This window comes from Sturnira hondurensis, unplaced genomic scaffold (assembly GCF_014824575.4).
Source record: "Sturnira hondurensis isolate 20B ecotype Veracruz unplaced genomic scaffold, ASM1482457v3 Scaffold0014615, whole genome shotgun sequence".
In the NCBI taxonomy this organism is placed as follows: Eukaryota; Metazoa; Chordata; class Mammalia; order Chiroptera; family Phyllostomidae; genus Sturnira; species Sturnira hondurensis.
The window spans coordinates 532,957-545,783 of NW_028087246.1; the positions used below are offsets into that span (position 1 = coordinate 532,957).

At 45.4% G+C, this 12,827-nt stretch overlaps 1 protein-coding gene across 8 annotated transcripts in view; it reads right to left on the reverse strand.

Annotated features, from left to right (window-relative positions):
- The window catches only part of GIGYF2 (GRB10 interacting GYF protein 2), a 108,552-nt gene that overhangs the window by 17,309 nt on the left and 78,416 nt on the right, over nucleotides 1-12,827 (reverse strand). For all 8 annotated transcript variants that reach the window (XM_037063503.1, XM_037063502.1, XM_037063501.1 and 5 more), the window contains 7 exons: nucleotides 12,627-12,718; nucleotides 11,334-11,441; nucleotides 10,298-10,398; nucleotides 8,357-8,457; nucleotides 6,285-6,446; nucleotides 4,979-5,137; nucleotides 3,608-3,844 (listed from right to left, as the gene is read on the reverse strand). In XM_037063503.1, the coding sequence (XP_036919398.1) occupies nucleotides 3,608-3,844; nucleotides 4,979-5,137; nucleotides 6,285-6,446; nucleotides 8,357-8,457; nucleotides 10,298-10,398; nucleotides 11,334-11,441; nucleotides 12,627-12,718 (960 nt within the window). The remainder of the gene's footprint in view (nucleotides 1-3,607; nucleotides 3,845-4,978; nucleotides 5,138-6,284; nucleotides 6,447-8,356; nucleotides 8,458-10,297; nucleotides 10,399-11,333; nucleotides 11,442-12,626; nucleotides 12,719-12,827) is intronic.

Genomic DNA, 12,827 nt, shown 5'->3' on the forward strand with positions numbered 1-12,827 from the left:
TGTGCACCAAGAGATGGAAGGTTAGATCCCGCTTGAGGCACGTACTGGAGACAACCTATCGATGTTTTTCTCTTTCTCTCTCTCCTTCTCCCTTCCTCTCTCTCTAAAATCAATACACATATCCTCAGGTGAGGATTTAAAAAAAAAAAGGCACCTGTGCTGGTGGGGAGGGAAACTAAGAGAGAAAGATGGGGGACTAGGTAAGTGAAGTTGAGCACAAACACATTTTTTTTAATCAAGATCAAATTAGGCACATCTCAAACCTGGCAGCATTGCCTGGGAGGACTTGTAAAAATGTGGATGCCCTGGCCCCACACTTGAAGAATCAGAAGAGCCAAAGGTGAGGCCAGAGAATTTGCATACTTTTGCAATTCTGATGCAGACAATCAGCCAGTAACCACTGATGTCTCAAATTCCAGTGGACACCCTGGCGGGGTAGCTCAGCTGGTTAGAGCATCATCCCGACACTACAGGCCAAGACGACACGTTCAATCTCCCGTTGTGGCACACACAAAAATCAAACAGCGAATACATAAATAAGTGGAACAACGTGCTCTGTCTCCCCTCTTCCTCCTCCTCTCTCTCAGACTGATAAACAAAAATAAAAATGAATAAATGGAATACAGTAACACCCAGTGCACGTGTCAGCCAAAAGCCCGTCGTCTTCCACAGGACCTCAGCCAGGAAGAGATGCACAGCCCCTGAAGTGGCCCATTTCCCTGCCAGGCCCCTCCGAGCCCCTTCCCACTGCAGAGTCCAAATACACTCCCCGGCACTTGCCGCTCCCGATTCCCAGGTCTGCTCTCCGGAATCAAGCAGAACAAATCTAAGTCTTCTGACAAACGTCCGCAGATAGCTATCCGTTTCCTTACATCTTATCTGTGCATAGAAGTCGCATCCCATCACTCTATCCACATTACTTCAGGACATTTTCCAGTCCAACCGGCTTCCTGTACAGCCCTCAGATCTGCGTTCATCAACCATGCTTTTCAGAACAATTCCCTCCCAGATCGGCAGCAAGCAGTGGGGAACTGGCACATTTTGTGACACCTAAAAGATCATTGATATTGTAACTTACTTTTTTGCCCCGACACTGCTATCTCACTTTCAACACTATTTTTAAAAATATTTTATTTGTTTTGAGAGAGGGAAAGGGAGGGAAAAAAGGAGAAGAAGAGGAACATCGATGTGTGGTTACCTCTCTCAGGCCATGAATTGGGGACCTGGCTGTGACCCAGGCATGTGCCGACTGGGAATCAAACCAGCGACCCTTTAGTTCGCAGGCCCTCAATCCACTGGGCCACACCAGCCAGGGCCTCCACACTATTTTTAATATAAAGAATGATTGTGTTCATGTCTGGTATGGCAGAACGAGGAGCTCATGGACCCACTCGCCAGCAAAACTGGTGAAAATCATTTTTAAATTATTTATTTATTTATTTTTTTGAGACACAGTCAGGGAGGGAGAAAGAGAGGAAGAGGAAACATCAACATGCGAGAGCTACACCCACAACCCAGGCATGTGCCCTGACTTGGAATCGAACCCACGACCCCTCATCTCGAAGACCAGCACTCAATCCACTGAGCCTCACCAACCAGGGCTGAAAATTATTTTTTTAAATAAGCACATTTTTTATACATTTTAAAATAAGTACATTTAAAGATTCTGGAAATGCTCCCAAGGGAATACAGCTAATGAAACATTTTTTTCAAGAAAATCTGCTAAAACTTGGTGAGAACAGAGTCTGGTACTCGTACCAAGACTACTCTCTCCCAACACCTAGGCTCAGCCAGACAGCAACTCCATGCCCGCTGAGCACAGCCAGGAACACAGGCCTCCCTCTGCCCCTTGGTGGCCAGTTCACAGGCCAGCTTCCAGAAAAGCACATCAGCACTTTGCACCTGACTCCAGCTACCTGATGTCAAGGCCAAGTTACAAGAGAATACAGCTGAGAGGTGAGGATCCCTTCTTTTTGTCCACCTCTCCTTGTGAAATGGAAACTACTGAACGACTGCCTCTGCCATAGCTTGCAAGGCCACCAAGCCAGCAGGAAAGGCAGACCAAAAGACCTGAGGCTACTGTCCCTCCCTCCAGGGCCCAACTCCTAAATAAAGCACAGCACCACTCAGAGAAAGCACACTGCTGTTCCCAGCTCTGGAGCTGTGACTCAGATTTTTGATTGGGAGTGGAGGTGGGAGGAACACACTGGAATAGGCAGAGCTCTTCCCAAAGGAACTGACTTCATTTGCAGAAGTGTGAACAAAGATGAGTTGGAACCCAAGAGCATTTTCGATGAAAATATAAAGAGTGAAGGCCAGCGTGAATGGCAACCAAGAGATAGGCAGATTCACTGGAGACACAGGCTGAACAGTAACTGTTGGCTACGACTTGATCTCAGAAAACCAAGAAAAAGAGCTGAAGTCCTCGTGGGGTCAGAACAAACCCTCAGATACCAACCTCAAGAAATAGCTCTTCAAAGAAGCCAGAATTTGGTAATATGATCGGAATTATACAAATTAGTCTGAAGCAATTTATGCCCGGGGCACTTTTGGAAACAGAGCAATTCCACTGGCGCTGAGTGGAGGTGAACAGCTGCAGGGGGGCAGGGACGGTAATCAAAGAGCAGCCTGTCCGCACAACGCCACCCCAGAGTGATAGTGGGTACACCCAGTGCAACGCCCCCAGAAGGGCAGCAGCAAAGGCTTCACACTGGAGCGAACAGGAGAGTGGGACTTCACTAAACTAATCCAGCCAGTCACAAAACAAATAATACCTAAGGCCACCTGTCTCTGCCACGCTGCATTCTAATCTCCTGGTATACGTCTTTAACCTGTGAGCCCCGTAAAGACAGGGGACCCCATGTACAGCTCTGCAGACCCTGCCATAAATCTGTTCATCCCCTCCCAATCACTCTAAGCGGCTTCCTCAACAGTTCCACTGCTGTCTCAGTCACTGAGGACTTACTACCCACCAGCCACCCTGACTTCTGCACTGGCCCTCAGGTCTAGTCACTGAGGCCTACTGACCGCTATCAACAATTCTTGTCCTGCTGGCCACTCCTAGTCATTCTCACCACCACCACCACCACCACACTCCAGACTGGTCTCCCTGTCTTTCTATTTCAAATAATGCTCTGAATGTTCATAAAACACTTCGCGTACAGCACTGCAATCTAACTTACAGTGCACCCCCCACTCCTACAGTCAGCTGCATTTCAAGCCCTGTGTGGTGGCTCCTATCTATACACCAAATGTGTGTCTCTTGCCTGAATAAGGCTGGGCACTCCCCGAGGGCAGGTGCCTTCTCTCATTTGCCTTGGTCTCAGCATTGCTGAGCCGCTAGAGTAGGCACTCCCGTGTTACTGAGCTGCATTCAATTTATGAACCAGAGAGTTCCTTCGTTCTGCCTGCACCACTGCTCATGTCCTATCCTTTTATTTATTCCTCTCATGTTTAAAGGCCTAATGCAATTACATGCATCATATTATGTTTTATTGATCAAAAAACCATCGTAGTAATAGCGACACTGAAGAAAGCACACTACTCAATGGCCAGGATCTACCTAACACGTTAACACGCAACTCCTCAGCCCGTGTCCAGGCTTCACCTTCATCTGTGCCAGCTGCTGCTGCTGCTGCTGCTGCTGCAGCCTCCGCAGAGCCTCCTGCTGCTGCTGCCGCTGGCGCATCAGCTCCTTGTGCCGCTGAAGCTCCAGCTCCTTCCTCTTCCGCTCTTCCTCCTCGTGCCGGAGTCTAGCTGCCTCCTCTTCCATTCGCAGCCGGTTCTCCTCTATTCGACGCTGGGCTTCTTCTTCTTCCCGGGCCCATTTTGCAGCCTCCTCTTCCTTCCCAGAAGGAAAAATAAAGGAGAATATATATAAACTTCAATTGTGTGGGTTTTTTTCAAATTTGAATCACTATCGAAGTGACAGAGAAAGGCAAAACTTTGCTGATGATGGTATGAGGCAGAGGCCCCTAGGCCCCTTTCCTTTTATAATGTATTTACAGAAGCCACAAAGGCCTGCCATGCTTACAGAATAAAACTGTCACTGATCTGCCAATTTCTGCATAAAAAGAATGCCACTTTGAACATGTGTGTGAGCACTGATCTCTAGGGGATCACCGCCAACAGCAGGAAAGTCTCCCGAAAACTGTTCCGACTCAGAGGCGCAGGGCTGCTAGGGCCTGCGGGGATGCCGACTACCGAGAAAGCCTCAGCCAGGGCTGGAACCACAACTTCACAAGATCCCTTTATTTAGTCCCTGGCTCGCACGCCTGGTGGCCCAAGGGTCCCTCAGAAGCACTCTCCTCAACCCACCCTCCACCGCTCTGGCTGCCTGTCGCGGAGGAATGGCACGGCTGGACTAGAATTAGTGCTTACTGCTGCATAATGCTGCGGCTGTGTTAAGCACCACTGGATTGTACTCTCACCTGAGGACATGCATACTGATTTGAGAGAGAAGGGAAGGGAGGTTGAGAGAGGGGGTAGAAATATCAACACAAGAGAGGAACATCAATTGGTTGCCTCTCGTACACACCCCAACCAGGAACTGAACCTATATTTACGCATATCAAAAATGGAACCTGCAACCTTTCAGTTTATGGAACGATGTATCAACCAACTGAGCCACACTGGCCAGGGTCTGAATTACACATGTGAAAACAGTGAACTGGAGAGTGCCCTCAGGCAAAAGCTGTCACCTTGCAGATCTCATAATTGGTTTTTTAAGGGCATGTCTTCTTCAGATTTCTCACTGATGGTCTGTTTTTGTTTCTTTCATTTTTTTGGTATTTTCTCCAGCGTTTGTAATTACATGTGGGACAGTTATCACAAAAGTAAAAAGAGCCAGTATCTCTTGGTAACTTAGGTCTCTTCCGGTAATTTACAGCAACCGGAAAAAGACAGGCTCTCTGAACATTTTCTTCATCTCTAATTCCCAGCTTCAAACGGCAATGAGAAGAGTAAACCATCTGGTCACCTGCTTCCGCAACAATTCTTCCTGCTTCCGCCTTTCCTCCTCTTCCCTTCTCCTTTCCTCCAGCCTCCTGAGAGCCTCTTCCTGCTGCTGCCTTTCTTCCTCTTCTCGCTGTCGTCTTAACGCAATCTCCTGCTCCCTCTGTCGTCGCAGGGCCTCCTCCTATGTTAAAAAAAAGGGCTGTGTGTGGGTACGTGTGAGAGAGAGAAACTCTGGGTCTCGATTACTAAATTATATCATAATTTGAAAAGGAAGAGGCTATATACCAATAAGACTCTATTAACAGTAAAACATACACAGAATTAAAAGTATGTATATAAGTTGAGTAGACACAAGTCAAAATAATTTGTATTTAAAATATAAACAACACTACACTGTGAAGCCTACCCTGGTTCCCACTTCCGCTACATTTACTGATTACCCCTAGAAAGGCCACATTAGGACTCGGGCTTTGCTTCCTCCACTGGTACCACTAGCTCTACTTTTTAATCAGCTGATAACCTAAGGTGCAGACAGGCCCCATCAACACAGCTTCCAAAAATGTCTGATGAGGTAGAAATGAGCTCTCCAGTCAGAAGAATGAAGTCAAACTATGTGTCCCAGGACAAAAGTCCCCCAGACACCAAGTATACAGGAAAGGGTCCTGTTGTCAAAATAATTTAGGAAATACTGAGCAAAGAGAATTAAACAGGTTTCCTTAGTGCAAGACTTGTTAGAACCCTGACATCATAATGCATGACAGTGCGGCTCTAAGAAATAACAGCAGTCCTAAACCTGGAATGGACCCTTTCATTTTTCACAGAGCAACTCCTGTGGCGGACACGGAGCAGGGAATGTGAAGCAAAGGCTAGACTTTGGGGCCATTACAAAGATGGGTCTTTCCATTGGGATCTTTTAAAATCCCAGTAGAAAAAGCCCCAAGGACATGCCCCCCACCCCACCCCCCAAAATACAAATGGCCAAAATTCATTAAAAATTTCAACATCACTGATGACAAATACTTCTGGAAAAGTCTCAGTTACTTCTGAAATCTAATTGGTTTATAAAACCCTAGGAAATATGCAAAAGAAATCAATTCCAATGTTTCACCAGGACTGAAGGCTATTCCTCCACTGAGTGTTAACGGACAAGGCACTCTCCCTAACAGGCTCGTGAGTCTTCTGAGGTCCCGCTCCCGATCCTGCTGCTGACCCCGGATAAACCATCCCATGGAGAACGACGGCCCAGGAGATGACGGGGAGTGAGCAAGCTACCCTGAGGCCCTCCTTCAGCATTAATCCCGAGGTCCGAGTTCTCAGAGGCGGGGTACCTGTTTCCTTCGAGCAAGCTCTTCTTCCTCCAGCCTTTTCCTTTCTTCCTCCTGCTGTCTCCGAAGAATTTCTTCCTGCTGTCTCCGGAGTTCTTCTTGCCTCTTTCGCTCTTCCTCTTCCCGTTTCGCTCTCATTTCTGCTTCCCGTCTCTCCTGCTCTAGCTGTGATTACACGAGAGTACTCTTAGAAACTTGTGGCCACACACAGGAGCACTCCAGCCTCCCTGACCAGCACTGTGGGGAGGGGCTGGAATGCGCTCAGTCACCTCCACTGCAAGTGGCCAATGAAAGCCACTCTGTAAGAGCTCTCGGCTCTAATCCGTCCCAGTGGTCACAACCGTTTCATGCTCTTCTAACTGAATGCACTCTCACCCCCCTTTCCCTACCTCCTTGCTCTAAGCTGCCACTGCACCATATTTCCTAGAGGCAGAAGACAAAGCAGCCATGAAGAAGAACAACAACAGAATTGGGGGGGGGGGGGGCTGGAGGTGGCCATTCCTTTGCTCATTCCCATGAAAAGATTTTCTGATCAAAAATCTAACAACATGACTACAAATATTACAACAGCAATTTCATAAAGCCAGTGGTGTGAAAAATCGTATAATTCTTTAAAATTTGAAGATAAACCACTTAACAAATTCTATCATCTATAGTTCCGAAATACCAGGCAAACCCACCACCCAGTTTCCAGTACCACTGCCATGAGCATGGCTGAGGCCTTCGTTTTCTCACCCACATTCCTGTGAATGTCTTATCTGGTTCCCCAGAATAATCCAGTCATGCCCACATTCCCCAGCCCAACATCTAACCTCCACCAAGAAAAAATCACACCTGGGCTTACATTTACACCACCCCTCACCCAGAAAATGAACCCTCGCTTTAACTCGGCACGAACGGGATGCTCAGGACGGGCCTGCCTCCTCTTCCTGAGTATTCTCTTGCACCATTTACTCCTCACTCACACCGAGGATGCAGGCCAGACCAAAGCCCTTAGCTGTTACCTCTGCCAGTATGTTCTCCTGCATTTCTTAGTCTTTACACACATTGTTTCCTTTAGCTGCAATTTAAATTTTACTTCTTCCTAATCTGTCAACCCAAAGCCCTTCAACTGGGTTATATCCTACTGTCCTTCAAGTGAATATTAACTCAGATATTACTGTCCATAGAAAGTGCCACCAATTCCTGATTCCCACCTCTCCAACTAGGCAGCCAGCCCATGTGCTTCCTTGTCCTACTTGTCTGCGTGTCATTCCCCCATCCCCCAACATGCACACACGTGTGTGTGATTGCAAGCTCCTACATTTCATCACCTATGGTTCCCAGCACGAAGGACTGGGGAACTAGAAGACGTGCAAAAATTGTTTGAATTATGGTCTCTCTTCTCTGAAGACAGATCCCAACCATGAATCCTTTCCACTCTGGGCTCTCTACGGAGACTGTTGCAACCTCAGAGGAGAAGACTGCATTAAGTATAAAATAGCAACAAGTTTCTCAGGGGCACAAGAACTGAGAAATTGTTCAGTGACACCAAGTGTTGGCAGACATCCTCTTCTGTCAAGTACTAAAACCAAAACTCAAGTCTCCAGCTCCTGCAGAAGACTGGAATGGAACACAGGCCCTCAAGTGAACGGTAAGCTTTTTAGCTGTGCGCCTGGGGGCACTAGGAAATGTAAACCAACACCACTATGAAGATTCCAGATGGCAACTCAAGCTGCAGATCAAGGATCTAATAAGCCATGTAGCGGATATTTCCTTATAGTCTTAGTCTGTGTTAACAAGTGTTTCTACCATAAATAATGTAACTAAAATATACACATGACCATGATCATTAATGTGTCAGCCAACCAATCACTTTTAATTTAATTTGATTTCACTTCAACTTGGAGTTTTAATTCTGTTCAAGGTCTTTTTAGGGATATATTCATAGAATATGAATGTGCTTATACCAGCTAAGTAGCAGTAAACTAAATGGGGGGAAGTATAGCCAGCTAGAGATACAGACATCAACAACCAGATGCCTAAGCATCCTACAGCTGGAAAGGATGCGGGCCAGGGAAGAATGACTTTCAGACCTTTGCAGCTTTGGCCTTCTCCATCTGCTGAAGCTGCTCCAGGGCAGGTCCTGGAGTTGTGGTATCCAGGGGAAGATCCCACACGCTACCACCTTCCCAAACTGTAAGACAACAAAAAAGTGAGGGATGTTAGAGCTCACACACACAGTCATATACCCACGAGCATGACAAAGACAACTGTCTACCTATCCCCATACAGGCCCCATCATATGCGTCTGTTCTGTTTTGAAGTTACCTGAACTGCCCATGGGCTCTAATTTATATCAATATCCTTCAACACACCTAGAGGGAAAGTAAGTACCAGACATTTATTGAGGAACTAATCTCACCCTCCAAAAACCCTGTAAGATATCTGTTCACATCCTCCATTTTTACACATGAGCAAGTCAAGGGTCAGAGGTGTTTCTGTAACATTCCCAAAGACATGGGGCAAGCATGTGGCCATGCTAGGACTTAAACCCTAGCCACTGCACCAGACCCCAAAGCCCACAGTATTTCCAGTAACCTCACCATCTCTTACTGCACCAAGTGGAGAACGGGATTTAAGAGAGGCATAGCTGTGGAACCAGAGAAAACTCAGTGGTTGCACAATATTGTGAATATATTAAATGCCACCAAATTTTTCATTTAAAAATGGTTCATTCTGTGTCCTATGAATTTCACTTTGATAAAATGGAGAGAGAGAAAAAACAAAGAGGTACAATGGAGTGGAGGAGGCCTCTGGAAAGGCTGAACAGGTCTCACAAAGGACACTGGGTCCTGCCAACCTGAGACGGTCAGATGCAGAAGTCAACAAACAGGAAAAGGCTTTTGAGTCTGTTTTCCTGTTGCCAGCAGGTTTGCTGACACCATTTTTCTGTGTTCTTTACGGCCTACATTCCTATGCTAGTCTATCCACAGACTATACACTACAGTCTACATAAAACCATGAAGTTTTTATAAAGAACCCTGAGTGCATCATGTACAACAAAAGAAAATGTTTAATAAGGGACTTAAGGTCTCCCCCAAACCAGAGAATAGCCTAATACCCTATAAATGGATACCAAGAAAAAATACAGCATGGGAAGGTGATGAGGGAGGACAACCAGTCCTTCTCCTTCCACAGTCCCCAGGGTCAAGGTTAGTCAGAGAACTATAGCCTGAATAGCTCAATGGCCCTAAGAAATCCATCTGCCCTGGCTGCTGTGACTCAGTGGATTGAGTGCCAGCCTGTGAACCAAGAAGTTGCCGGTTTGATTCCCAGTCAGGACACATGCCTGGGTTGCAGGTCAGGTCCCCAGTTGGGGGCGAGTGAGAGGCAACTATCAATGTATCTCTTACACACTGCTGTTTGTATCCCTCTCTCTAAAAGTAAACAAATAAAATCTCAAAAGTGTACAATTCAGCAATTTAAAAAAAAAAAGGAAAACTTCATCAACATGCATGGGTCCTGAGCATTTTTAACACACACACTGTAACCTCTTATAAGGACTGTTTGTGGTTCAAACCACCCACTTCTGCAGGTATCAGACCTTCAGAAACAAGTGCTCCACCAACAAAGACTTAAAAAACCCCAGCCCCAAATGTTCTAATATAATGAAAACAGAAATTAGAGAATGAGGTAAGTAAGATGTTCACTTCAAATCAGGCTTTTTTTTCTTCCCAAAATTTCTGGGTACCTGCAGAGTTAGGCTATATGTCAACACTTGACTCAGAGAAACAGACCATCATTACTTATGTTTTTGCTGAATATATTTTTCACTCTGGCAGAAGAGGGGGGAAAAAACAATTTAAAAGACCTTTCCACACTGGACAGAGCAACATAAAAAATAAGAGGCTGACTTCAAATTCAAGAAATTTATCTATTAAATAACTTCTAGCAAATCCGCAATGGTCTATTTTCAGTACTGTCAACCCTTTGCTGGGGTCTGTTTTTGTCAAAGGGCCAGTTTAAGTCCTCACCTGCAGGCTGCGTGGCTGATGGCTGCGGCTCCCAAATGGACCCAGTGTCAGGTACTGACACGGATCTAGTCACTGAGGAAATTACGTTCTGATCAGACAGTCTGCAAAAGGAAAATAACAAAAAATTAATTTGTTCCTGCCATTTGAAAAAGTAAATAAGAACTTTTAGAATATCTGTAGGTTTTCCAGGTCACTTAGCTAGAAAGCCCCATTGTTTTAACTGAATTGTAGCACTGCCAAAGCATTTAGGAGAGGAGCAGAGAGGCGCAATAATCCCACTCTGAGCTCTTCAAAGTATGGCAAACACTGACTTCCAAATGTGAAGACCCAGATGTTCTGAGTCTTAAAAAATCTGGATCATCTCCATAAATCAGATGCATGTTACAAAGAAAAAAACCCATGGACTAAGTCAAAAGGTCTGCATTTTAGCTCTTAGCCTTCAGAGTCCTGGTTTGCTGATCTGTAAAATGGAGACATTACCATCTAGCAGGATGGGTTATGGCTCAAAAGAGAAATGTAAAAGGTTCTAGTTAAACTGGACAATAAAGTTTTTAGAGCAGTGACTGATACCTTTGCAAAAGATAAAATAAATATTACCCTGAATGATAATCTTGAAAGAGCAGAAATTGAACACTTACAGTAAAAAGACCAAATAAATATTTTACCTCCAGCCTAATTATTTTTTAAAACTTAATTCTGTTTTTACACACAACACCACAGTTTTCTGTTGTGTGTGGGTATTTTGATACCTGAGTTCACACACATCAATATTTCCTTTCTTCTCTCTCTCTCTCACACACACACACACACTCTCTCTCTCACACACACATACACTCCCCCTCCCTCTCTCTCTCTCTCTCTCACACACACACATACACACACTCCCTCCCTCTCTCGCTCTCTCTCTCTCTCTCTCACACACACACACACACACACACACTCCCTCTCTCTCTCTCTCACACACACACATACACACACTCCCTCCCTCTCTCTCTCGCTCTCTCTCTCTCTCAGGCACCATGGAATGACCACCAACCTCATCTTCAGCGCCTGGAACTGCTGCAGAAGGACGGCCAACTGCTGCTGCTGCTGGGAGGACAGGGCCGCTTTCTGCTGCTGAGCCAACACCTGTGCGTACTGTTGTCTTCAGAAAGTAAAATAAAGTGTAACCTGTCTATTCACATTGACAAGGAGGGAAGTGGTTCAATCTACCATTCCCCACAAACACCATCGGAAATAGCTATCAAATACATTGTTATAATTTTTCACAAGAATAAAAGTCACATGTACTTCATTCTATAAAGAACTAAACCTATAAATAACAGGCTTCTGAAAGGGAAAAAATGCAAAATATCAAATACTGGCAAATTCCTTCAAGATCAATAAATAGCCTATATCAGAAATCAAGTTAAAACTCAGATAGATTCAGCCCTGACTGGTGTGGCTCCGTGGACTGAATGCCAGCCTGTGAACGGAGGGGCTGCTGGGCTGATACCTGGGTTGAGGGCTTGGTGCCCAGTTGGGAGTGTGGTAGAAGCGGGCAAGAAGCAGTCAATGGATGATGTTTCTCTCCCTGTCTCCCTCCCTCCCCTCTAAAAAGAAACATTTTTAAAAGATTTAAATAGCCGTTTCTACATGAAGCACCCTTTCCAAAAATAAAATCACCTACATAAAAATTCTCCAATTTGTTTTAGCTCAGAAAATTTTAGTTTTGATTATCTTCCACTAAATCAGAGGTAGACAATTTTTTTCTGTAAAAAGCCAGAGAGTAAATGGTTAGGCTTTGTAGACCATATGCAATTTGCTCGATGCTGCCACCTTTGTCCAAAAAGGAGCCACAGACAATACACAAACGAGTATGACTGTGGGCTAGTAAAACTCTGCTTATAACAACAGGTAGCAGGCTGCCAACCTCTGCCCAGGTGACAGCCAACGTTACCTCTTCTACAAAAGCAAACACACAACCTAAGTGATTCTGCCACCACTCCACACCACTCCTAACAGTATAAACTTCATTTCTTTCCTGTCCTCTCGTCCATGTTTTTCCTCTGCAGCATTCAAAGGTAAGCCATGTACGAGGTACTTAGTTCTCAAAATGTCTACTGATTCTTGCTTAGGAGCTGAAGAACTTACAAAATTAACACTTATGGGTCATCTGCAAATTTCTGGTATGTAAGAAAGCCAAACTTAATGATAACATGCCACTAGCTGGGCGCCTGAAGTATCCTAAACTTGTCGTTTTCTGCTACAGAAGGTAGAACTTGTGAGCAGATGACACCAAAAGGCCCTTGTGATGCTGCAGCACACCCCTCCACATTGCTGCTCTTACTGTATTAAGAACTGCTGGTACTGCAGGTGCTGCATCTGGTATAAGGCCGTGAGTTCCTGCTGCCTGGTCAGTCGCTCCTGGTCCAATTCTCCCTGGGAGTGAAGAGATGGGGCAAGAAGTACCCTTGAATACACTGCAAAGAGCCTAAAAGCCATTTAGTACATATATCTGAAAGCTAAATGAATCTCAGACCTTCACTTC